The sequence below is a fragment of the Augochlora pura genome, chromosome 5, assembly GCF_028453695.1.
Source record: "Augochlora pura isolate Apur16 chromosome 5, APUR_v2.2.1, whole genome shotgun sequence".
Taxonomy (NCBI): domain Eukaryota; kingdom Metazoa; phylum Arthropoda; class Insecta; order Hymenoptera; family Halictidae; genus Augochlora; species Augochlora pura.
In genome coordinates, this window is record NC_135776.1 from 16,382,134 (window position 1) to 16,409,059 (window position 26,926).

The 26,926-nt window shown below is 36.4% G+C and overlaps 2 protein-coding genes across 7 annotated transcripts in view; one reads left to right on the plus strand and one right to left on the minus strand.

Moving 5' to 3' along the window:
* Positions 1-3,072: 3,072 nt before the first annotated feature.
* On the plus strand, positions 3,073-8,881 carry LOC144470506 (gamma-glutamyl hydrolase-like). 2 transcript variants are annotated; one of them, XM_078181747.1, is made up of 9 exons: positions 3,073-3,147; positions 3,954-4,074; positions 4,646-4,769; positions 4,864-4,914; positions 4,994-5,068; positions 6,031-6,188; positions 7,416-7,522; positions 8,314-8,542; positions 8,621-8,881. In XM_078181747.1, exons 2-9 carry the CDS (start codon positions 3,996-3,998, stop codon positions 8,749-8,751), a joined length of 954 nt encoding a protein of 317 aa, XP_078037873.1. In that variant the 5' UTR covers positions 3,073-3,147; positions 3,954-3,995; the 3' UTR covers positions 8,752-8,881. The 2 variants fall into 2 exon arrangements, with proteins under 2 accessions (XP_078037873.1, XP_078037872.1); XM_078181746.1 differs by lacking the exon at positions 3,073-3,147 and having other exon boundaries at positions 3,854-4,074.
* Positions 8,882-8,967: 86 nt separating this feature from the next.
* The window catches only part of LOC144470505 (salivary peroxidase/catechol oxidase), a 42,926-nt gene continuing 24,967 nt past the window's right edge, over positions 8,968-26,926 (minus strand). For 4 of the 5 annotated variants that reach the window (XM_078181744.1, XM_078181742.1, XM_078181741.1 and 1 more), the window contains exons 3-13: positions 24,296-24,611; positions 19,815-20,032; positions 15,234-15,410; positions 14,298-14,494; positions 13,370-13,553; positions 12,411-12,753; positions 11,654-11,810; positions 11,208-11,381; positions 10,386-10,584; positions 10,166-10,271; positions 8,968-9,731 (exon numbers count right to left, since the gene is read on the minus strand). In XM_078181744.1, coding sequence (XP_078037870.1) covers positions 9,644-9,731; positions 10,166-10,271; positions 10,386-10,584; positions 11,208-11,381; positions 11,654-11,810; positions 12,411-12,753; positions 13,370-13,553; positions 14,298-14,494; positions 15,234-15,410; positions 19,815-20,032; positions 24,296-24,611 — 2,159 coding nt within the window. In that variant the 3' untranslated portion in view covers positions 8,968-9,643. The remainder of the gene's footprint in view (positions 9,732-10,165; positions 10,272-10,385; positions 10,585-11,207; positions 11,382-11,653; positions 11,811-12,410; positions 12,754-13,369; positions 13,554-14,297; positions 14,495-15,233; positions 15,411-19,814; positions 20,033-24,295; positions 24,612-26,926) is intronic. The other variant, XM_078181743.1, reaches the window with a different exon arrangement.

Consider the following 26,926-nt stretch of genomic DNA (forward strand, 5'->3'; position numbering starts at 1 on the left):
GCCGTTCGATGTTGTTTTATTTAATGGAATGTTATATTTTTTTATATCAGAATATGGAAGAATATCGAACACTCGGTAAAAAAGTATTGTTATTTATTAATGCTAACTCTAATAGCTAACGAGTTATTGGGCTTTATTTTTTAGAATTATTTTTATAATTATCGCTAAAAGAATGAATATTAGTATTAATATTAGGGTTAGCAAAGATTGATACCTTTTTACTTAGAATTCGATGGTCTTCCGAATTTTCTCCGAGCAACCGATTATGATTTATTAATTTTACGATGTGATTGGGAATTGTTTGTCATTTCAGTGCATGCGAAACTTGATAGAGATCCTAAACAATGTACCAATAATAATTTTTTGCATATTTCAGCTATAATTGAGTAGTTACAAGTAATTTTGTCATGTTATGTTCCCATAGTCAATTTGGGAGCAAATGATTCGTGCCGCTTCTCGTATAAGAGGCAATGTAAAATCCGGCACGAATTTTCTGTTGATGCTAAACGTGCGAATAGCGCCAATTTCATGCAGCGGCAAAACGCCCAAACTGTTCGCCATAATTATCGCCGAAGGTAACTTTAAGACATAGCGACATAGATGGCGCTACCAAATGAAACCTGTGGCATGTGTCGATAATTATCTTGCATGCAATCTTATAAATATTAATTCAATTATCGCTATTTCCTATTGACGAGTTATTCAATTTATAATAAATCTATTTCGGGCGAACACTTTTATAGCAAACAGAAATAATTTATTTCATAGTTCCATAATTCCATATAAATCATTCTATTAAATTATAATTATACATGTATTATGAGCGTGTATAATTTATTTATATAAAAACTTTCACGTTTAATTGATGACCCTGGTGAAATAAGCGTAGAAGAAGATTTATTATAAATTGAATTACTCGTTGATAGAATGCAACAATTGAATTAATATTTAAAAAGCAGTAAAAACTTTATTAACATATTTCGTAAATGCAATCAGTGTTAAAAATTATTGACAAAGTTGAAAATTGTTAATTATCGACAACTGTTACAGGATTCTACTCTTAAAGTTACCATCGGCGATAACTATGGCGAACAGTTTGGGCGTTTTGCCGCTGCATGAAATTGGCGCTATTCGCACGTTTAGCATCAACAGAAAATTCGTGCCGGATTTTACATGGTCTCTTATGCGATATGCGGCACGAATTATTTGTTCCGAAATTGGCTATTAAAACATAAAATGGAAAATTGTTCTTAACCAGTTAATTATAGCTCAAGTATACGAAAAATGATTATAAGTACATTGTTTAGGATCTCTGTATATTTTTCCAGCCATTGAAGTGACAAACAATTCCGAATCATGTTGCAAATTTAATAAATTATAAACCCTTGCTCGGAGAAAAATGACTCGATTTCAAGGGATTACTTTATATATATTTCAAAAAAAAGTATTATCTTACGAATTTTGAAACTTTTAAGACTGAAATTAAATCTCATCGAATGTATAGTTTTTAATACAGAGATAAATTGTGATTTGAAAATAATTTTAACAGCAAAACGTAATAATTACAAAGTAAGCAATAATTGACCGTAATCGAGGCTGCGCAAAACTATATTTAGTTCTATTTATAAAACTATATTTTTCCACAGGTACATATTATCTTAAAAATGGTATAATGTTTAAATAAATCCAATCTTATCATTGCCAGTCCGCGACAACGCAGACATTTTTCGACGTTTATCGACGTTTCGACAAATGCAATCGATAATTACGTGCGACAGGTGACGAAGAGAACGATACGTACAAAACGCCGAGAAAAATTACATGACGATTCATTCCATAAATAATACAACATTTCGACGCGTTTTTGATCCCTTAATCTCACAATTATTCTCCTTCATTGGTCGTAATGCGCTTCCACCTTTTTAAAAAAATGTAAACCATTAGGAGATCAATATAATTAAAAAAATATCTACGTAGGACTTCTATTTAAAGAATTATTAATAATGAAATAACAGGGCAATAAATCTAGTAAAATAATGAAATAATAGGACAATAAATCTAATAAACAATGAAATAATAGGATAATAAATCCAATAATACAATGAAATAATAAAATAATAAATCTAATAAGTAGTGATAATCCGATGGGACTTTGTAGTATAATGAAATGATTATGTGCATAATGTCATCAGCATCGTTTGCCATTCGTACTCATCCACCTGTTGTACTGTCATTCTCGTCGTATTAACCCCCCCCCCCCCCCCCCCCCCCCCCCCCCCCCCCCCCCCCCCCTTTATTCTCCTCCTTTCCTCGTTCTATCCCCCCCCCCCCCCCCCACCCGCCAAACAAGCTCGTCCATGCGCTGTAAAATATTACTCCAATTATGTTCGAATCTCGCCCCCATAACTTTTCCACCCAACCGATGTTGCAAAGTCTAAGATGACAACTAATAAAATATTAAACCAATGAAACGATAAAATAATAAAATAATCACAAAGTGGGACAACACCACGCGCATCTAGACAAAAGATGGTCCTCTCTCTTTCCCAGCCTATCTGAGGAAGTCGCCTCAAAAACCGATGACCAATACCTTGCATATGCGACGACCTTCCTTAACCTGAATCATTGAATTGAAAAAAAAACCGAAGCTGCGGAAGTTGTGGTGCATCCAGCTAGTAGCCCTGATAAGATAAGATATCTATTATATAAAAATAAGTCGGGTTTTCCTTCCTGACGCTATAACTCCAGAACGCACGAACCGATTTCCACGGTTTTGCATTCGTTGGAAAGGTCTCGGGCTCCGTGAGGTTTATAGCAACCAAAATTCTGGAAAAATTTCAACAGAAAAGCAGGAAAACAGGGAAAATCATTTTTCACATACAGCGCCATCTCTGATACATAGCATGTACTACAAACCAATATGGTTTATAAAACAAAAAAAATAACTTTTCTTCATCTTTTAATCCCCAAATGAAATGTTACAAAAAACGAAGCCATCTGGTGGCGAAACGGAGTTCGCCAGGTTTGCTAGTACAATATATACCCTAGCCCTGACACTCAGAAGGACAGCCAGATAGCTTCGCAGGAGATCTGACTGAACAGTGCAGCAAGGCAAGGTGATTGGTCGTCTGAGTTTTGGTCGTCTGGGTTCGTATATAATTTATAAAATAAAAATGAATAAAAATAAACCAGCTTTCGACTGGCAACCGAACGCCACGCGTTTCAACATCTGTCTGGTAGACTTCGCGCCATTACGCGAACCGTTACCGTAGATAATGATCACCCGTCACCGCCGTACAGTTCGCGAACCACCCCCTGCGACGAACTGCTCGTAGAAAGTTCACGGGTCATACGCCGATGAAATAAATCAGCGTGTTCGCACTGGACGGCTTATAAACTTGCTCGCTCTGAATCCGTGATCAGTTGAGTCCCGTTAATCTTTCGCCGTACCATTTCCTTTACAATTGCTATGACTAGAATTTTCTCGATCGCGTTAAAGCAGGGCAAGGGGTTAAACGGTCGTAAACGCGTCTAGACGCGTTCCGCGCTCGCGATCTACCCTTTTAATCTGCCGCGCTTCTGCGAGCATGCGTGGTTGTTACGAGCAGCCGTGCTCGCAAATTAATGGCAAAAATAGCTCCCGATATTCTCGCGAACCATTCGCGGAGTGTACAAAATTGATGGGGAAAATAGCCGCCGACGTGACCGCGAACATTTCGCGGAGAACAGTGTGGACACGGCTTAATGTGAACGCGTTTTAAGAAGGCTGCGCGTCCAACAATGAAAAGAAGGTTTACAATGCGCGGCATATGCGCGAGTGGCCGCATAATTTGATTAACAATCGAACAATATCAAAATATGATGTCACGATGATTAGACATTACTTACTTTTAAGCTTGACACGATCATTTTGTATTGCAATTGAAGAGGTGGCGTTTGCGATTGCTCTGCAGAGTTTTCTGTTCACCGCCATTGCCGTTCCTCGCAGTACAGTTATGTCCGCCAAATCGGTAGTCTTCGTGCTGTTAACTCTCGCGACGGTTTCAGTTATGGCCTATGAACGACCAATAATCGGTGAGTTCTCAACAAACAAATTACAAGCGTTGGCATGTCACACAGTTGCTTCGAAAAGTATTCGTTCAAATGTGTCGAGTTAACAGCGACTAACGCTGTTATTTCTGGTTCAATTTTTGCCAGTCTTTTTAGGCTTGTTAGGAACGATTTATAGATAATTACGGAATCATTGAATGACTTTTAAATATTCTAAATTGATAGAATTCTATACTTTTGTTAATCTTGTTATTGGCTTTGTCTGATCCGATAACTGGGACAGGGGATGCAATACTTGGATGATCCCGTGTATTGTGCATAAGATCATTGTACCGATGAAACTTCAAAGTTTATCGAATTCCTAAACTGTCCGCAAATATGCGTAAATTGTTGTCGAGTAAACATTCATCATTATCGATCATGTCATCGATAAAAACAAGCTGCCCGAAATCCGACGCTTGAAATACAAACGGAATCCCTTCGCGAGTCCGGCACACCAGGATCAAATTCAGCCAGTGTCCGAACACTTTTGGTAGTAACTGTGTACGTTTGTGTAACAGATTTCACACGCGTCTGTGTTTGAATTATTCAAAAGGTATCCTGTCTCAGGAGGTGTCAGATCTCGTAAACTCAAAATATAATAATGAATATCACAGCATCATACCGGCGTCGTATGTGAAATTCGTCGAAGGTGCTGGCGCGAGAGTCGTGCCGATTCGGTAAGTGTTCGCGCTAAACTTGAACGTTCGCAACAGAATCAGCGAATTACCTCTTGCGAACTTCATCGAAGATATATCCTATTCTTTGATACAGGATCGGACAACGTAAATCGTATTACACAAATATTATGTCGAAGATAAACGGGTGAGTTACGTTTCGCTTAGCAATAAAAAAGAAAAGAAAGAAAAGATAGTTCGTTTGATTTCTTATTACTTTTCCGCAGGGTCTTGTTTCCAGGCGGAGTCGCAAGCTTTAGAAATCGAGATGGATATGCCGATGCAGCGCACCATATAATCCAGTAAAACCGACATTACGACACATTGTTGTTTACAGCGAAGTACAAAATTGTGTCAACACTTTTAAAATTATATAAGTAACATTGTCAGATTACGAGCGATCCAAAATAAAATATTAATAAATACCTGTCCGGTAAGTTTTCGCTCGTCGTTCAGCAAACGCCGGCATTTGTTGACGCTATCTCTAGAAATGATACGGTTTGTATAAAAACAACGTAACTTGCTAAAAATCATGGTTATAATTACACCATCTTTGCTGAACATTATCTCTCTCTGGTAAAAATTAGAATTTCATTTATGTAGAATTAGAAGAACAAGACAATATGACAAGTTAATAATAGAAATATTTTTATAGAATTATAGAATTATTTTTTTATTAGTTATTATTAGTTATTTTCAAAATAAAAAATATGAAGAGCGTCGTGTATTGGGGTGAGGGTAAGGAAAATCTGTGTGTTTTAATATTTATTTACAGGTTTGCTGACTGGTCTAAACGACTTGAATTTTTCCCTTAATTTTAGAGAAACTAGTTCACTATACAATAGCTGAAAATATTATATTCACTATACAATAACTAAAAATATTATATTCACTGTATAATATTAATATAAAATATAATATTCACTATGCAATAACCACTTTTCAGTGACTGTAACAACGGATTTCAATGAAATATTCAACACGCATTTGAAAGAAATGCATGTTTAAAAATTATTATTATAGGTTCTGATAAGAAAAAAAGAAAAAAACCGTCGGAAGAACGACAGTTTCTACGTATTTTTAAATCTGAACCACAGTAAAATATAAAAAAGGAAAATGTTTCGGTCATTGTACAGTGGATTATTCTCTGTAATATTTACAGTCATTTCGATCAAGTCTCGAACAAAGTTACACCATGTTAAAAGTGTCGACTCAATTCTGTTCTCTGCTGTATGCCCTTATTAAAATATAATTCAATTCGCAGGATTGCGAAGGAAATGAATGACTATGGCACACACTTTCCAATTCTTGGCATTTGCTTGGGATTCGAGGTGGTGATGTACGTCATATCTGGCCATAAACAATCGATTCTGACAGACTGCAGTGCTGAAAATATTAAGCTTCCTCTCACGTTCACCACGGGTAAGCGAACGACTAAATGTTGCAGCAATAGCGTTTCATTCAGTGGAAAAAGTAAACAAATTCAGCATGTCGAATCTCGTCATTTTTCCCCACTAAAATGTATCAACAACCGAACCACAGCTATAACCGGGTTCAATTTTCTTGAGGTTCTATTTACGTGAGGTTCGTGTCGCTGGACGCAAGGATCTGCCCAAGGGTTAATTAATGAATATTGTACGATAGAAATTTGGTTTTATTGAGAGTCTTAAAGTTGGGAAGAGCGAGGAATGCAGATTCGTGGATGCATACGGGTCGTCCGCGGGAGAACGGTGTTTATAAACTCTCGCCGAGGTCGGTATTTTGACACGGCATAGTATTCCGCGATACAGCGTAGTTATGCTCGCGGGACGCACGACTTTTACGCTGAAACGATGGCGAAGTTGACTCTACAATATACGGCGCGGCGATTCCGCGATGCGACACAATTATGCTTGCGGGGCGTACAATTCTTGGATTGTACCGGGTCGCGTTTTCTGCGCACCACTGAATGTAACAAGATTCCTCCCGGGGCTTGCCCACAGAATTGCACTTGTGGCACCGGCGATCTATGTTCGTGAGAAAGTCAACGGCTTCAGCCAGTTCGGGCGCCGATTCGGCACCGTCCCGAGCCAGTTCAGTAGACCTAACCAAGAACAGAACTTCGCTTCTATTGAGCGTCGGACTTCCGGATGATTCGATATTAATTGAGGAATGAAATGAAATGAAATGATTTGACCGCTACGTGGTCGCGAGAATTCTCTGGTAACAACGCGCGTACAGTGTCGCGACGCGGTTTTGCGTCCACGACTCCCCGGTTTTGGAGCGCTTGCAAATTAGGGAACGGACAGGTCGGTTTGCCTTGCCTCGACGCCTGTGTCGACGCCTCTTTTCGAGCTTGTGGCACATTGGCGAAATATTTGCTTCTTCCATTCTTAAACATTTTCGCAAGTCGTTTTTAACTATCTACGGGCACCCGCAAACTTGCTAATATGTTAACATTTTACCAGATAATTTTAATTTTCTCACAAGACGGCGTGTATCTATTATAAAGGAAGATCTCGTAATTAATGATTTCTAAAAAAATCGTCTGTTATCATAGTCTAGAAACGGAAGTAAGCAAAGACGATACAGAAAGAGAAAACAAAAATTGTCTGGTCCGATCGAGAATTTAATTATGCATTCTGAAACTGAACTTCAGCAATGTTGCAGACTATAAAGATGGCAGAATGTTCAAAGGGGCGCCGAACGATCTCATCGACATGCTGAAGCACCAGGACCTAACGTTCAACGTGCATCAGAAATGTGTCACGACTACGGTACGATCCCTTTCGCTTATCTTGAACTTTCAACTTGCTTCCATATTTTTCTGAAATTATTTGCAAGCTTAGAAAATAGATTCATCATCGTCATCGTGATTCTAGACATTAAATATCACTAGACATTAAAGCTTATTAGCTAGTATGGGGAATTGATTTATCATAGAGCAACTTTTTGGGAAATGTACGTTTCTCTGAAAAAGATAAATCAGGATATGGTACAATTACTGAGATATATAACTATACATATACATATATAAGATATATACTGATCACTTGAGAATTGATTTTCGAGAGAATTCGTCTATGAATATATTCGATGAACAATAGATTGCACAATATATAAACTATTCGCAATCTGGGAGGGAAAAAACAGGACGGTATTGAAACAAAATGTTGCTTTGCAAATATTCCTCGATGTCTACAAATTCATATAAATCGAATATTATTATAGTATCTTATTTTGTTCCAAACGTATACTATTATAAAGTATATACTATATGCTATAATATAAAGTGTACACTATATACTATAATATAAAGTATACATTATGTACTATAATATAAAGTATACACTATATACTATAAAGTAAGTTATGCACTATATAATTACTATACTAAATATAGTATTATACTATAATATAAAGGTTCATAAGTACTGGCAGGTAACGTCCATGATGGCGCGAAGTGCAAAGGTTTAAAAAACAATTGAAACAATTCCAAATACATAATATTCGTCAAATTATGCCCGCTTCTGTTAGCAACGCGGATTCATCGAGTATGCGATTCTAGGAATTGCATAATAAGAGAATACGAGATCAATTCCGTGTACTGTCTACGAACCGTGACCAAACTGGCTTGAGGTTCATTTCATCGTTCGAAATGATCGATTATCCGATCTACGGCTTGCAATTTCATCCGGAAAAGAATCTGTACGAGTGGAAGAAGGGCCGCAATATACCGCATGGGAAGAACGCCACGCGAGTCGGTCAATACTTTGCCAATTTCTTTGTGAGCGAAGGTTCGTATATTCGATCGCTTCTCGAAAGACCGTTGCCGAACGATTAATTATCGAACGACGTGTTTTCTTTTCACGCAGCACGAAAGAACGACAACAGTTTCGAAGACGATGTTGAGGAAGCTGACAATTTGATATATAATTATCATGCAGAGTACACGGCGCAACGGGGACTCGTGTTTCAGCAAAGTTATCTTTTCAAGTCAGGATAATGTCGCAGATAATGCTTCCGCGGATACGAAACTATAAAAACCGATTAATTTATCATATAATGTATGGTATAATATGATGTTTTATAAAATATGATAATGTAATAATATAATAATAATATAACGTGTCAATTACAAATGACGATATCTCACTTACCTCGATTACTGCGCTTGCGCTCCCCGTTCGACGGACAGAAAAGACACAGAACAGACAGAAAGTAGAAAATCGAAATACTAGTTTTTATTTATTCTCGATGTAAAATGAAGTGTGCCGCGAGCGGACCGGCAACAAACAGGTCCGCCGAGCGACGCGAATGATCGTCTAGAAGTACCGTGATAAGCGTATGAGAATCGAAGACAGCAAACAACATCGACGATCTCGGATTTCGTTCTCCTCTCTCACTGTGTTTCTATACTACTTTAAAATAAAGCCCACATAATACAATAGTCTTTTCGCCTGGCTCTGCGAATCCCCCTGCACTTGTTCATCATCCTTGCAAAACTTGTTCTTCGCGCGGCATCACGCAGCCCCATCGCGTGTTCATTTAATCGACTAGTCACTTTGTGGATGCACCCTATCGTTTGCTTCCTCGACTGGCTTCCGGTGCATACCGTGTTCCATTGTTCGAGTTTTGTTTTCCCTTTTTTTTTTTGTGAAATTCCCCTGCTCCTCCTCGTTCCCGTTCGACGTCCTCCGCACGCTGTCACATACGCGGCTTCAGCGAATACCACCTCTCCCTTCTTTTGTCTCTGATCGCGCGACGAAGCTGACGTCCCAATTGTCGACGTTCTTCAACTATCGGTATCCAATCGTCAAACCGCAGCCTCCATCACGCCCGTCGTGCAACACGGGCAAACCGATGTGGCAATGTGACCAGCCAATTAAGGGGGATGTTCAACGATACGCCTTTGCCCTTTCCGCCCAGGCGAAAAGGTCTACGCTGGGGATTGCTTCGAAGTCCGTGCAGGATCTTAACTCGTTCCTGTAACACAATGCCGTTCATTTGTTAGGACGCTTTGAGATTTACTCTCTTGTTCTGCCTACTGCGCATGCTTGAAGATGGCAATTATGCATACAATCTCATATATTCGAAGGAATTTTTAATTAGTTAATTTAATGAAACTAACGATCCTTAATGGTCTTAAGTCATCATTAGCGTGATGTTATACGTTAGGATTGAATATCTGAAATCCGATAAGGATTGATGTGTTGTCATCTTAAACAATTATTCTTTGCATTATAGTGTCCCATAAGTTTCTTCCTTTTTTTATATGAAATCAATACATAATATTTCTTGTTTAAGGTTGACAAGTTATAACATTTATATGCACAATTATGCAGAATCGTGAATAATTTACACTGTTAAGATTGAACAGCTCCAAAGAATATAAAACTAGTTTCCCAGTAATAACTTACCCTGTCTGTGGTTTGAGGAACACGTTCTGTTGCATGAGGGTAATGTTGTTCCCATTGTCGCAGAATATTCTTGCTAACGTTGCATTACGTATCTCCGCCAATTGATCTGCAAGGGATGATGATGTAAATTAATGATAACGAATCATATTATTCTTTCCTTTTAATTTTAATTATAATAAAGTCAAGGTTAAACATTTCTGGAATAATGTATGTTTCTTACCAGGGGTGAAAGGCCGTGGTTGAAACGCAGAGTCGTAGAAATATCTGTCAGTGCGACGAGTTCTGGCAAACTGTTCGTAGATCAGGCAGCTGAACGTGGGTCCTAACACGCCGTCCTCTACAGGTCTTTCAAGCATCCCACCAATGATAAGATCAACGTCGTTGGGACTCGCGTAAATTTTACGCAATTTCTTCAGCATCTATTTACAAAAGAAATTCGACGTGTTAATACGTGGTCCATTGAAAGATACATCACTCGAATATCTGTGTTATTGTTGAACAAACGAGGAAACTTTATTGGCAGTCGTAGTTTCAATGTGTGTGGAGAAGTCTATAATATGGTTTACTTTTTAAGTAGGATCTCCTATATCTTTCTATAGTTTGGTAAATGTACAATAGTTCAACATTTTCTATCAAAAATGTATTTGCCCACGTATATCGAAAATTTATTAGCTCAGGAGATATTTTGACTTTGCAAAAAGAATACAACATCTTATGTATTTATGGTGTGACTTATGCCAGCTCGGAGAGTTGGAAGTAAACTAATGTATACAATTATTTTAATTATTAACGTATACAGTGCACAAACTGATGTACAAAAAATTATATGATTCTATCTTAAAACAGTGAAAACTAGTTTGAAATCTCTGAAACTTCTTCAGCTGTAGAAAAATTATTATCATCATATTATCGACTTTTTTATGTATACTAAAATACTTCAGTTAACAAAGGTACTTTCTATCTGTAAAAATACCACAGACAATCGGGTGCTAAATTTTTACTGGGCCATCTGCATAGAAGTTTATGCCATTGACATTTTTACCTCCAATGGAATGTGATCTAAGAAGTCGTCGAAGGTCTTCGCAGATGGCAGTCCACAGTATTTACGATAATGATTGTAGCCGGGCAAAGCATGATCACGACCGCGTTGAATGTCCAAGCTAATGGCGTCCAAGCCTAAGCTGTCTTGGTCTCCAGCATACAATTTGCTCGTAGCCTGTAAAATATATTCAAACATAGTTACGTATTAATAATTTTGTTAGCGGATATTAATCATTTTTAGATATTACTCTATAATTCGAGGACGTACGAACATTTAAATAAATACGATCATTAAATTATTTATTATGTTAATGTTAAATTACGTTATATTAACACGTTTATGTAATTACAATTTCGTTGGTCTACTGTCAATGTTAAAATCTAATTAATAAATTGTACTTGCATTTTTCAGTCGACATTAGAAACGAAAGGGTAACATATACTTACGTCAGAGATTATGTTCATGTCCATTTTCTGGCTGCTCTGAGTAACCATACCGCGAAGAAATCCGTCGAACACTTCATCCGACTCAATTACGCTCGGTTTATAGAAATACTCCACTAACGAGAGAGTCCTGTTAATTCGACGTGTATTGTCTGTCAAGCTGGAAAACAAAAATGGGAATTTCAGAAAAATGTTACAGTTTTTAATTCGAGGATCATTGATTGTATGCAACATGTTTCGATATCTTATTTCAAGTTATGTTTTTGAAAAGAATAATTCAGGACACCTCGCGAAAAAATAATGTTATTATTAACAGAACACCCTCGATCACTGTATTAAATATTATAGATTCTATGTTATTGAATATTATAGATTCTACGTTAATTTAGCACGTCCCATATGAAACATTTAAAATAATAAAGCAAGCTGTTTGAAATTTATTAAAATAATTAAAGACAGAATGAAGTATCCTTCTGCCTCTGATTATAACTAAATTGAATATATACGAAAAGTTAATATCTCCATTTTATTCTTGCAACAAGCCATCTCGAAAAAGAAAAATTAAATAATGGAACACTTGTTTAGTTACAGTGTCGCGATGATTTTGATTAACTGATTTGTACAATAAATACTTGTACAGTACCTTATGATAATCGATTTAAACGAGAAACAAATTAATACGGTAATGAATTCGAACATAATACAATAATCGAAGTCGGTATAATCGAGGTACAACAATGACACGGATATCGCAGCCTACCTTAATTTCTCTTGCATCAGAGAGGTCAAAAACCGCAGAGCCGCAGTTGCAACCTCGTTGCTCACTGCCGGATCGTCCACAGAGTTGTAGTTGCGATCATAATTATTTCCAATGGCGAGCCCGACAGTGCGAGTGTACTTCTTGCCCAGTAATATGGGCAACCACTCTTTGTAAGTGATATGCTGCATTTCCGCAATTACTATTCGTCGAGCTTCTTGAAACAGTATCTCGTCTGACCAATTGGGGTTCAATGTCGCAAGTTTGCCAGCGATCCTGTTGTGCTCACGGTGCCATACAGTATGCATCACAGCCAGTTGAGGATACGCATTCACACGATTGTCACCTGCGTAAACGAATCGTTCATTTAATGATAGGACTGATATTTATTTTTTTAATTTATCGTCTCTGTCTTGGTCGAAGCAAAAGAAGTATCCTTTTTCAATAGAGTCAATTTATAGAAAGGACAAGATTCACTTTGTAAAATACTCGATTGCCAAATTAGTCAAAATAACTTATTTCATTTTTTTCGTTTACAGCTGTTGCAAAACTGGTTTTATGTGTTAATATTCGAGTAAGTATTATTATAGAAATCCTACAAGGTTTGTATGAGCCCAATTTTGGTATCGTTATAAAACAATTTGCAGTTTACACTTTGTAAAATAGCCTCTTCACCGAAACAACCATCTTTATAGACTTACTTTTAACCAATATACATATTATTGATATTAAAATTATTTTATAGACTTACTATTAACCAATATATATACTATTGATATTAAAATGATTTTATAGACTTGCTATTAATCAATATACATATTATTGATATTAAAATATCTCTATAGACCTACTATTAACCAATCATAAAAAATTAGAGCGTTTTAAAAGCTGCACGAATACTTTATTCTGTCGCTGTATTAAAAACGATTATAGCAAAGTATTAAAGGGAGTTGTACTATTACCAGAATCGTAGCAGCCTTTTGCGCAAACGGATCCGATATCCGAACCACCGACAGGTAAGAACTCGCGATTGTTATCTATGTGAACACGGAGGCGACCGCCTTCGAAGGCACGAAGTTCGCGAGACTTCTTCATCGTTGATCCGTAGATCATTGATCCGTCCAAGAAGTGGCTGGCCTGATTCATCTGTAAATTAAACATAAATTCTTATTTAGCTATTGTTAAAATCATACATTTTGTTTTAAAAAATGGTGCCTGTATGATCTATCGCCTTTCTTCAACCCCTTGCACTACACGATTCTTTTCACGCTGCGTTGATTAGCACTTATTTGTTCTTGATATTTTCCTTAATAGGATCAGATAATTCCTGTTTTTTTTTCACTATATTTATTTAGTTTTGTTTTTAAATTTTGATAACAGAAGAATTCAATCTTATTTTGATTTAGAAGAAATTAATAATATTCATATTTAATATATCTTGCACGAAATCTTTGTCACGAGTTGACTCGTTATTATAGTGCAAGGGATTAATTTTGTAAATGTTTGTAACTTTAATATTCCACTTTTATAAATCTCTAACCCTTCTACGTGCAGTGTACCGAGTATGAATGACACAGGTGATGATTATGCTTAGATTATTAGAATATTACTATTGCAATTACTATTATTATTAATATGCAAGAAAAAATTATTACGATTACTATTATTATTATTGATATTACTATAATTATTGCTATATTAATATTATTTAACTTGTTCGCTGCCAGCACTATATTTGTCAAATAGAAGATGCAAATTTTCCAAATATTATACTACGTGTTACAATTATCAATAATTAAGTCCACAAAATTAGTTTTATGGTGTGAAGCTAGCTGCGAACGTGTCAATACCTGAGTTTAATGAATGTTAAACGAATGTTGTAGAAGTTACCTGTTCCACAGGTCCGAACGTGCACTCTGATCGGAGTACGGGCAACGATCTTACATAGTTTATACATCTAATGTAATGTATGCCGTAAACGGGATCCTGATCAGGTACTGTAATTGCAGCACAATCCGGGTGAACGTGTCGGGGAGACAAGGTGTTCCCGTCTGATCGACAGCAAGAAATTGGCTTTCCGGATGACACTGAAAATCACAGCGGAACAAACTAATTAATATATCCATTAGTACACTATCGCCAGCCAATATTATAATGATTCTATTGATTGTACACAGGTTGGGGTAAATAATGGTATTTGTGACAAGAGTAAGTCAAATACAAAATTGTAGAAATATTAGAAAAATTTAAGGATACTGGTACAGTATCTTTAACCGATTATTGTTATTAAAAAAGGAAACACATTTTTATCTAATTTATACTTTTTACAGCTTGTCTATACAATTTTTTTTTATATTTATATATTCATATATTTACATATCTTTATATTCATATATTTATTTAACTTTATTATTTTGATTGTGGTAATATTTATCACACACGTGTTTGTAAGATTTACAATCATAAAATTGAACATTAATGAAAATAAATAAATAATAATAAATAGTTCTTTTAAATCTCACATGTTTTGCCAAGGCTAGAACCTTCAATATAATTTATCCATCCAAAAAAAAAAAACTTTGCAAAATAATTTTACACGTTGACGCCAGCGCCGATATTCAAAGTTTTCTCTGCGAGACATCGCTCGAAATTAAAAACAGAGTTAAATAATTATATTGAGTTTACAATATTGAATTCTTATGTTTTTACTATCGACCGTCTGTTTATAATGTTAAGATAAAATAACATAAACCTATTCTGTACAATACAAGCCAAATCACGATAATCACCGCAGTCATCCGAAAATCAAAGCTGAGAATCGCTTACCCATCTTGCGCATCGGTGTGTACGAAATATCATTGGCAACGAACTGTCCCCATTGCATGATCATCAACGTTCTACTGGCATCCGACCGATCGTCAGAACTCGACAGAGCCACGCTGACGGTCCTCGCTCCTGGCAGCGGTTTTCTCGCTTGTCCCATGTGCCTCGGCTCTTGGATTCCTGGTCGGCGAACGAGGCATTAGAAACTGTCGCACCGAACAATTCTACATCGTCGAATCGGAGTAAAACTGTACTACATTCGAAAACAAAGACGCGGTGTCATCCGCCATTTAACAGCCCCTCCTTGATTTTATTCAGGAACGACCACGAAAAAGGTATTCGAAACATTTCTGAACAGAGAAATTTTGAACCGCGACATTTTTCAATCCTATTGCTCCGATCACGACGAATTGATTTGCGAGTGTGTGCGTGTGTGAACGTGTCCGTTAGGGTGGTCCTTGGTCATAGGGGTAAAGAACTATGTCCGGAGATCATTCTAGCCTAGCACCCCCTGAATCCTGACACGAAATGAGGACAGAATTTGTGCGAAAGTCGAAAGCAGTTAGAGAAAAGTTCCAACGATGCCGTATATTATTTTCAAACTTAATTGTTCTATAATATTGTTAGTAAAGGACGGTGCCGCGGTTGAATTTTACATACATTTCTAGAGATAACGCGTAAATTGTTATTCATTTAAGGAGCCGTTTTCGGCCGAGACACGGTGGCTACGCTTGGAAACAACGTGACACGATCAAAGAGTTGAAACTTCGACTGCTGCACGAGTTTCCGTCCGCCCCGGTTAATTTCGGATTCTCGGCATGTGCCACGGTTCGGTGGCGTTAGACTAGAGAAGATCGTACATCGAGTGACAAGGACCACCTTAGCTTCCGTGCAGCGCGAGAGCGAGCATCGATTTGCGCCTCTCTGATCGCGAATCCGTGGTGTAAATCTGTGCGAGCCGCGCGGCCCCTAACTCCGCCTAAAACCGCCCTGTTCGATACGCAACGGCGATCGCTGGTTCGTCGGGATGCTAATCGCGAAGGTTAACGGCCCTTCGGGGAGCTGCAGACACAACCCCAGGATCGACCGGCAAACGGTGGCTCTCGCGCTGCACCGCGGGAATAGTATACTCTGTTCTACTTCGAGATGGTTGTTCTGATGCGTTGTCGACGAGCCAACGCGATGAGAACGCGACCATCACGCCGGTTCTCATGGAGACAAAGATACATTGGTGATGGCTTGAAACGAGTTCACGTCGAGAACGCTCGCAGAAGGATCAAGTGACTTATCTAGGTGGCTGATGAAGGCGTCCTAGCCAGAGAATCGAACCGGGTAAACGTCGTCGTTGCATCTTTGCTTCGGAGCCTCGTTTCGTCGTCGTTAACCGTGTGTATCGTAACAATTTCAAGAACTTGGAAACAATTGTACAGGTTCCATCATCGACATTAATACCTTATGTAGATCGGTGTCGCGTCTCTACAGACCGAACACTTTTTAGATCGTACTCGCCAGAGAAGACTTGAAAAAGGATGAAACTTCGTTCGCAAATAAGCGAATGCGATCTACAAAATGGACTAGTTTGCAAAAGGTGATTACGATCTATGAAAGGATTAATCTCGACCGAGAAACCTGTAAAACTGCGCGTGGCTCTTGAATGAATTCTGCAGAATCTTCATTCTGATTTATCGTTACGAAGAATCTCCATTTTGATTAATTGTTACGAAGAATATTCGTTCTGATTAACTGCTGCGAAGAATTGTACACTATTATCGGTTATGGTTCCTACATTATTTTTTTTATTTTACATCTATTCCAATATGGTTCTCGAAATGAGCTAGAGAGTTTTCTATAGTTTTCTATAATTAAATTTGTTAGTGTATGTATAGTGTCTTATCTTATATTATCTTGGAATATTATATTATATATAATAATATAATATAAAATAATAATATATAAGATAATATAATACATTACAGTGATATATAATATAATACATTATAATGACATATAATATAATATATTATAATGACATATAATATAATATATTACGATGACATATAATATATAAATACCATATAATAGAAATCATTTAATACCGAACCGACATGAAAACGTGAAATAGGAACCATAACCGATTTATCTCGTCTTCATAGCAATTACCCAGAACAGAAAATTTCCTTTCGAAGCTCGGAGGAAGGAGAGGGGTGGTTTCTCCCAGTTTTCGATTCACCTGGCACGGACACCTTTAACGAGACCCGTATACCGCAATCAACAGAAAATATCTCAACTAGTGTTACAATAATAAATATGATACATTATTAGGTATATCCGAATTAGTTTACATACACATTCTACTGCTGGATAGAATCTCCCGACCGGGGCACCCTATTGTAGGCAGTATTATTCACTGCTATACTCAGGCATTTTATGCTCTATGTGCCTTATCGCACAACAACTGTAATGCAAATCACAGAATATATTTTGTTAAGCCAATCGACGAACGAGTCTTTCGTTTAATCCATTAGCGCCCAGGGATCAGAGTGTGTGTGTTTTCGTTTTTGCGATATATTCTTTGGTCTTTTAAGTTGATTCTTTTTTTTTCCTCTGCTTTGCGTTTATGTCGTCTTTGCGTATCTGTGCGTACGTGTGCGAGCGTAGGTATGCATGTGTGTGTGTCTCTCGCTGTGTGTCTGTGTTTTTATTTGTGTAACATTTAAATGCTTCTAAACGTGTCGAGGTGTGAGTGGATCAGGTGGGTCAGTGGGTCGAGGTTTGTCACCGTGTGCAAACACACACAGAGTTACCAGTTATCACGAAGCAATTAGATTTTTAAGGTGCTTCGGAACGGATAAAGTCGACGTTAATTGTCGTCGCTGTGTCTTGCGAAGAAGTATAATAAAACAGAATTAATATATTCGATCTCCTGAACCAGCAAATCAATTAGAGAAAATGATTCGAAAGCAGAGACTAGAGAGGAACGATCCTGATGTTCGTTTAGGGTAGTCATCCCTTTGTTTCGAACGCAGCGATGATTATGTTTCAATGCAATGTGCTAGGTGTCCTGGGTGTCTAGGTGTCCACTTAGTACAAATTAATTAAGAGTAATAGTCTTTTCTTTTTTAATTTAAAAGGAAATTATGCCTGCTTGAACACCTGATAAAGATATAATGAAGCGACCAAGTTGTAACAGCTTTTATAGTAAATTTGAGAATTATGCTTTCATTTAGCATTTAACAATTTTTGAAATTAAAGGAAGACAGTAAAGGATAATGTTACAATGCGAACAGACGTCTCAAGCAAATTCGGTTCTTGAATAAAAACCAAATTAGATGTGGAAACTAATGTTACAGAGTAAACGGTACCTGCAGATTCTCTTCAAACACCATCGTTTTACTAGTTACTTTTTTTATAAAAGTAAAAGTTGACTCTTCACAACAAAACAATTCCCTAGACTTAGTTAGACAATTCCTAGATGCATGTAATCCTTAACCATCGAAAACACCTTTTACACCATTGCACAGTGCATCTTTTTTTGGACAGAAATTTAAAACTTATTCTACAATTTTGGACCAATTCTTCCATAGTACCATCAATCGATAAATAAACTATATATGAATGAACATTAAGCCGAACTCGGAATTGAGTCGAACAATATAAATTTAATAATAAATTTTCACTAATATGCAAATCATCATATATGGAATCGAGTTGGAATCGAAGTTGGCGTTGAGTTGAACAAAATTTGTAAAATTTAATAACTAATTATAATAATAATAATATTGCAAGTCCTTGATAGGTGTGACTCCTGAGATGATTCGAAGTAACTTTCGCCTCGGCGGAATCGTTGCAACTAGCACTGTTAACAAGTTATTAACAAAAACCACGGGCCAATCATAGAACAACTACAGTAGGCATTGCCCGCATAGGCGGGCGGAACGCCAGCAGCCGCTCTCTGATTGGTCCGCGTTCTTCCTCAATAACTCGTAAACGAAGCCACTTAGAACAATTTCGCTGAGGGAAGAATCCCTTGAAACGGCCTCAGGAATCTGTTCTTCCAAGGGCTCGCAACATTTCAAGTATCCCGATTTCTGTCCAGAATTTCGATCGCACAGTGCCGAACGTCGAGCGGAGCTCACCGACCTTGACGAAACAAGGAAAAGAGAAGAACAACGTACAGAGACTGGAGCGCGAAACAAACGAATCAGGAGGGACGAACAGGATCAGGGGAGGGACAGGGAAGCGCCAAGCGTTTCGTAGGCTGCAAATAATTGTATCGATTATTATTCCACAAAAATAACGATGCACAGCGCGCGGTTAGGTTGATGAATCTCGAAACTGTCTGTGACTTCTAAACGGAAAGTTAGTCGACCGCGGGAACCGGAGGACTTTCGTTCAGCGACGCCGATCGCGGGTGACTCGGCTAGCCGGAGGGAAATGATATAGCAGCGTGCCTGGTTGATCGGAGACGATCCATCATCGAGTGTCGAACGATCGATGGTTAGATCAGTGTGAACGACCGCGGGTCGCGAGATCACGGAGGATTAAAAAGAGGTGAGCTGAATCCACGGCAAGTCGAACCCTTACCGTCGAAGTACTGGGGGAAGAGAATTCTGTTGTACGCGGTCATCGCGCTACCCCAGCTCGGGTTCTCGATATTGTTGCAGCTGCCGTCGATGCTTCGATACTTGTCCTCGGAATCGCAGTCCATCACTTGCGTCGACGAACAAGCGGCGCTCAACTGGGTGCCGTGCAGGGGCAGCGTCGAGATGAACCTGGCGCAATCGTTCTTCTCCAAGCCGAACCTGCAAGAGACAAGCTCGCGTTTTATTTTGTTCGACGACGAACAGCTGGCCACCGTTCGGAGTCGGGTATGAGCTGGATTCTAGTTCGTGAGGATTGTTAACGCCTATTGGATAGGAGATTACAGATAGATTAGTTAGAAGACTGTTTCGTACTGGAGAATGAACCACCTTCTTTTTGATACGTTTCGACGTCTCGGTGTTCGGATAATGGAATAGTTGTTTTGTTACGATGCTTGGTTCGAGCATTAACCCTTTGCGGTCCTGTCTCTGCTCTCAAATATTTATTTATTTATTTATTAGCTATTCATTTGTAGGCTATTCATTTATTTATTAGCTACTCATTTATAAGCTATTTACTTATAAACTACTTAATTCTTTTTTTGTTTCTACATTGAGTTAAAACAACGTTACATATATCTAAAGTTTAAAAAAGGATTAATCAATTTCGATTTTCCTTTTTAAGCTTGCATATTGTATATCCGTATATTATGTGAATTAATTGCAACAAATGTAGCACTTATGTATAAACTTAATAGGACCGCGAAGGATTAATTATGTATAGATGTGGATAGAGTTTCGTTTGCAGATCGTCTTAGAATAATCAATTTGATTTTACAGATGATAAATTAAACGTCGTTGAGATTCCATATTGCGTACATATATGCAGGAAGATTGCCGAATGATTTATGTACGTCTAATGGGCGTTTTCATACCGAGACATTGAAAGGTAGAAAAAAGAAAATTGTATTAATTTTCTAGGCAATTTTCCATGTTTAATGACGTTTTTAGATGCCTGAAACGATGTTTGAGTAAATGTAGGAAGATAGAGTGGTAGATAAACTTCGTTTACATAGTTTCGTTCTACGTTTTATTTTTACTTGCTGGATCGTTTCAATATTCTCTTCGTAAGAATGATTTGTTAATAGTTTTGCTTAGAAGTTAAACGCAGTAGAAAATTAAACTATCAATTCGAAGAGAGATTGAGATTAAAATTCGAAAGGAGAATAAAATTTAAACTCAGAAAGAAATTGAAATTAAAACTTGACAAAAGCAATCAAAGTTAAATTTAACAAGAGTATTCAAATTTAAATTGAACAAAATTATTCAAATTTAAATTTAACAAGAGATACAAATTTAAATTCAAATAGTGATTAAATTATTATATTCAGTAAGAAGAATGAAATGAAACTGAAATGAAATAAATTGTTGTCGAAAGTAGAAATTAATTGATAAATAACTAAAAGTAAATTCGGAAGAACATATTATAGTTATATATTGCACAATAAATGTGAGAACTGTTTTTCTGATAGAAGATAATTAAAGTTATTGTAATTAGATAATGCATCGAAACCTTGGACGTGTATCTTGGTAAATAAAATAGGAAAATCATTATTCATATATATATTGTATATGTAAATTATATATAATATTTATATATACATATATATGTATGTATATGATTATGATTAGTAATTATGTAACTGAAAATAATCTCGATCATTAGCAAGAAACATATAAAAGCGTATATTCACTTCAATTAAAACATTGTTCAGGTAAAAGGCAACTGTTTCTTAAACACATTTGCACATCTCTCATTTTCATAATGATACAAATCACTTGATCATTTATCAAAGCACATCTCGAGAACTTTTAGAAGAATTCTCGTTTCACTTTCTCAGCTTATTTTAATTAAAATATTCGATGCTCTGAAATTCAATAGGTAAAAACGTAGTTTCAAAATGTTTACCACTAGTTTGCACAATCTTAGTAAAAAGTATTAACGAACACAAAAAAAGTTAACGACGTTACTTTGCAAAAGCGAAAAGTTATCGCAAAGAATAAAATTCTAATTACTAATAATAATACTGATACTGTAAATCTTAAGTAACGTTTGAAGAAAGATGAATTTAACTGTGAATTTCGTAAGAACGAAATTTTTACTATTTTTCTTCTAATATATTTATATGTATATAGAGAAAACAATGATCTATTCGATATCGTAATTAATATACGGGCACACAAATTACTTACCTAGTATATTAATTAATATACTAGGGTACACAAATTACTAGAGAAATTAATCTGGTTTCGTAAGTACAATAGCAAACTCTTCCCTTAATTGTTATAGCTCACAAATTTCAGGTGCATTGCAATAGAACCGATGGCAAGAGAACAGTAATGATCGTGATTCTTACATGTAGAGATCTTCTTTTCATGTAATTTCTATCTCCTTTTCCGTCTCCCTTTCCATTTTTTATGATCATGGTGTGTGTGTAAAATATTTTCCTTTTGACGGGACTCCTTTAGAGAAATTGTTTAGCATTTAAAACTGTTCAATATACTTCAAATGCAATTACCTGTGTACCTAACTTTATGAAATACTATTGATTATTCCTCGTATATGAAAACTATTATTACAACAATTACTATACATTTACTAGGTGAATATATTATCTGTATTAAATTCTCAGCATAAAGTATTAAGCGTATATTTTTATTATTATTATTATTATTATTATTATTATTATTATTATTATCATTATTATTATTATTATTATTATTATCATTATTAAAGCTATATTACAGAAATTATAATAGAAAATAAAAGGAAACTGCTTCCAATTTCAAGTTGCTAATTACGAAATGTAAAAATACGCGAATATTTTATTCTACTGTTCTAAAAGTTGCTAAACGTGAAAACAGGAGAACAATATATTTATATAAAATTACTTCAATGAAAACGAATGAAAAATCATTGGCAACAGTGTTACAGAAAATCTGTTATGTCAGTTTTAAACGGAAAACACATTCTTAAAGGAGTTCCCATCAAATAGGACATAATCGGTGTAATTAAGTGGTCTTCCTTCTTCAGCAGTTCAGAAAAATCGATTTTGTTGAGAAATAATATTAACTTGTACTTCTTGCTCTTTGTTTCCCAATACATTTAATTAAAATATAAACAGAGCTCAATGTAATAAAAGAATTAAAAGTCTCTAACGATTGACGATATATAATGATTGTACAATTATAATAATATACAATTATTAAAGAAATAATTAAAGTTCGATACTCGCAATACTCGTGAACTATATAGAAAATTAAACAAATAAACGTAGCAATAAATACGAAATAACGTTTCGCGAGGAACCGAATCGTTAATGTTGATGTAGTAAGTCAAATGTAAGAGAACGTTATACAAAATCCGACTTTGTTAAATTAACAAACTTTCGGCAAAGAATTTCCCAAAATTTTCCCGAATCCCTAAAGTAGGAAGACAATCCCATTGTTAACCCTGCGCTGGACGCGTGGGACACGTGTCACCCAGTCCGTAATTTGTCATCATTGTTCCTGCAACTCCTTATCGTTGTCCCTTATCTTTCTAGCACAGGTTCATCACTGTCTTTATCGGTATACCGTCATTTGCATATGAGATATACCAGATTATGAGTTATGACACGCAACGAGTTAATTGAAATCCTTAACTGGTACGATGATCTTCCCAAAACGATATCAGTGTCACGAAAGACCCAAAATTAAAAGTACTAAACAATGTGTTAATATCATTCCAAATAATTATTTTTAGTATTTATTCCTATATAATTATATAATTAGTATTTCATTCTCAAATAATATAAGTCAGCTAATAGAAAACGAGAAATATAAAGTCGGGATCGCCCATGATCCCAGCATACCAGTCAAGGGTTAACCGCGTTCCAAAATTCCGAAAATCGGACGACGCTTAACACAGGAAGGCCACTTTTCACACAAGAACACCGCAGTACATTAATAATGAATATAGTAACCAGCATGCATCGTACTTGTGCCCAATGTGTGGAAACCAGTCTTCCCATTAATCCCTACGGTGTTCGCAATAGCTCAACAACACGGACGCGACTAAAAAACTACACCGACTGTACAATATTCCTAGCTAAATAAAAACTGCGATAAAAGAGAACAGAATACGCTAGAAATTTTTTACATAGTTAAATCAATTTGACTGCAATAAGACGACTAAACTAGAAGCGTAACAGAACCAATACGCGTCCTTAGTCACGCCGCAACACCGTAGAAGAATTAATCAATCCGATCTTCGTGATTTCGAAGCGTTTTAAGATCGTCGATCTCCTCGAAACAATGATCTCTCGATTAGGTGAAACATGCCCCGCGCGCGTCCGATGACAGGCGAATGATCCTGAACGCAGAATTAAGGAGGACTATTGAGAATTGACTGGTGGTACCTTCGGCCCTGGGGAGGCGTATTACCTGCGACAGCTCTGGTGAAGGAGATAGGACGAAGCTTTCATGGCCACAATGGCATCGAGGCCTCTCTCGAAAGCATCCTCGGAAGGATAAGAATCAAGGAATTGCTTTTCCGCCGGCGTGTGTGCCTGCAACTCGACGCCAGCGTTCACGATATTCCTTTCGAGGGTGCTCATACGATCGACCAAGCTTTGCGCGAAACTGATTGAGTTGTTCAAGACCGCATCGTCAATGTGAGGGAAACGTCGTTTTTGGAAATGACCGGTGTCTACGACGACCTCATAAGGGTAGTTCGACATCGGCAAACCTGAAAGGATACCTTTAAAAACTTCGGTGAAATGCTTTCGGTAATGTCGACGAGAGCTGAGCGCGTCTCTGGCTCGAAACACACCATCGCGCCGCACCCGGCCCGGTCCCGGCCCGAGAAAATATTCTCCCCGTTCATTGATTTCACCGTTCGGCGTTCACACCGCGCGCCCTAACTCCTGTTCAGTTCCGGCCACGGTTCAGCTTCGGACGTAGCCAATATTATGCGGAGATATTTTTGCAACGCGCGATGCGAGATTGTGCAATATACGATATAAATTTTATTGGGTCAGGTTAATATTATATAGATTAATATTGTATAGATTAATGTTATATAGATTAATAGACTCTGTAGATTAATATTGCATGGATTAATAGACTATGTAGATTAATATTATATAAATTATGTTATATAAAGAGTAAAATTGAAAAGCAGTAATGGCCATTGGCGTATACAATAATTCAGTGTGCAAATAGTTGAAACAGTTTATAAATTAAGCGACAGCGATATTCCTTCATGAGAAAATCGTTTTGAATTAAATGATATTTTGTAAGCTCCAATATTAGTGTATAATTTTCTAAATATTCGCTACCTATCGTGATTAATAAAATATATAAAATAGAAGAAAAATTAAATGATATCTTCTATATAATTTATCTGAATAATTACGGTATATATACCACATTTGATCGAACCGAGAACAGCACGATATTGGCACGTCAATGTGAACACGATAGGATTTTACCGGACCGAGGCCGGACCGGGAACGGCGCAATAGTGTGTTTCACCTCTCACAGTTTGCTTCGCAACAATGTGGACGCGATATCTTCTGATAAATTAATCATTTTCAAGGACAATTCCTGACGGTCTAGGAAATCGATACGCATCTGTTTGACCGAATATAACCAATCTCCGTTAATAACCATTATTATTAACATTATACATCACAGATTAAAAGAGTTTCAAATGGACTGGCAATGTGCACGTTAGTTAACCCTTTACACACGGAGAACCTCCTCGAATCAAATATCAAAAACTCGAAGTAGAAAACAACGCTTTAATGAATGTATAAAATCGTGAAATATTTTAAATAATTATACTGTTGCAACCTGTATTAACACCAGGTTGTATTAAATTTTATTTGATGAAGTAAAGATTATTGACTTCGAAAAAGAAGAATTTCGAATAGTTAGATTATAATCAAGAGCGGCGTTTTATATTTCAACTTATGTAGTACAAAAATATTATACATTATTATATATATTTAATTCTTTTATTATATTATTATATATATATATGTATAAATTTTTTTTTAGTCACAATAATATATTGTCAGTATTGATCTCTTCGTCAAAAAAGTTTGCTCTTTTATGCCAGCAGAAAATTGAATCTTGAAAATTGATTGTTCAAATGATACACACTAATATTCTTTGTATCCCTGTCCTCATTAATTAACAAATCCCCCAAACTTCGTATCGTATTGATTACTGAGAAATACATTTTCAAACATCGTCATTTAAATATACCTCGAATTAGAACTACAAATACAACAAAATATCTTCGCGTGACCAATACGATACTAAAATGTAGACTAAAAGCGTATCAAAGGAGATCGTGTATTTTTCACTAACGCGATTTAATAACTGGATAATAAATTCTACGGATATCGCATCCATGATCTTGTGAAACAGATTGTACGTTCGTTTTCGCATTCGAGAGAATTTTGAAATAACGAAACGTCGCGGAGATAGAGAAAACAGGAACAATGTTGCTCTTGCGTTCGTTACCTCGGACGTTCGAAATTGACACGTGGCAATAATGCTCAAGGTATTCTATTCATGCTTTGACAATGCTTTCACCTAGAAAACACCCTTTATGTGTCACATAGTTACAAAGGGTTACTAAATACGTCGTAAGTAAATAGTACGTTATATTATAAAAATATAGTACGGTGGTATATTATATTGTATTATATTATATTGTGAAAATATAATATATTATATGAAAGAAGATACCATTGAGATACGTATAGTTATGACACTTCGTCTTAGAGTACATTGGCCTGAGAAAGTTTAAAGTTATAGTTGTATGAAATTTGGTGCACATACGTCGTGATCGAAATCAACAATAGTTATTTAATCGTATGAACTTACGAAAGATAAACACAAGCATAAACTGAAAATTAATGTAGATCCATTTATAATAATTTATGTTTTGCAAAAGCAATAGAAAAATTTAAGTAATTAATACAACATGTCATACAGCAAATAAATCAAAAATAGCGTGACAAAGATAAAAGTCGATATAAATTTTAAAAAATATATATA

Excerpts from the sequence above, each read along its gene's own strand:
- LOC144470506 (XM_078181746.1), top strand. The coding sequence starts at position 3,870 with ATGATTAGACATTACTTACTTTTAAGCTTGACACGATCATTTTGTATT. Across the intron at positions 5,069-6,030 it reads GCAGCGCACCATATAATCCA|GATTGCGAAGGAAATGAATG; the intron begins GTAAAACCGACA and ends TTCAATTCGCAG. Across the intron at positions 7,523-8,313 it reads AGAAATGTGTCACGACTACG|GAATTGCATAATAAGAGAAT; the intron begins GTACGATCCCTT and ends ATGCGATTCTAG.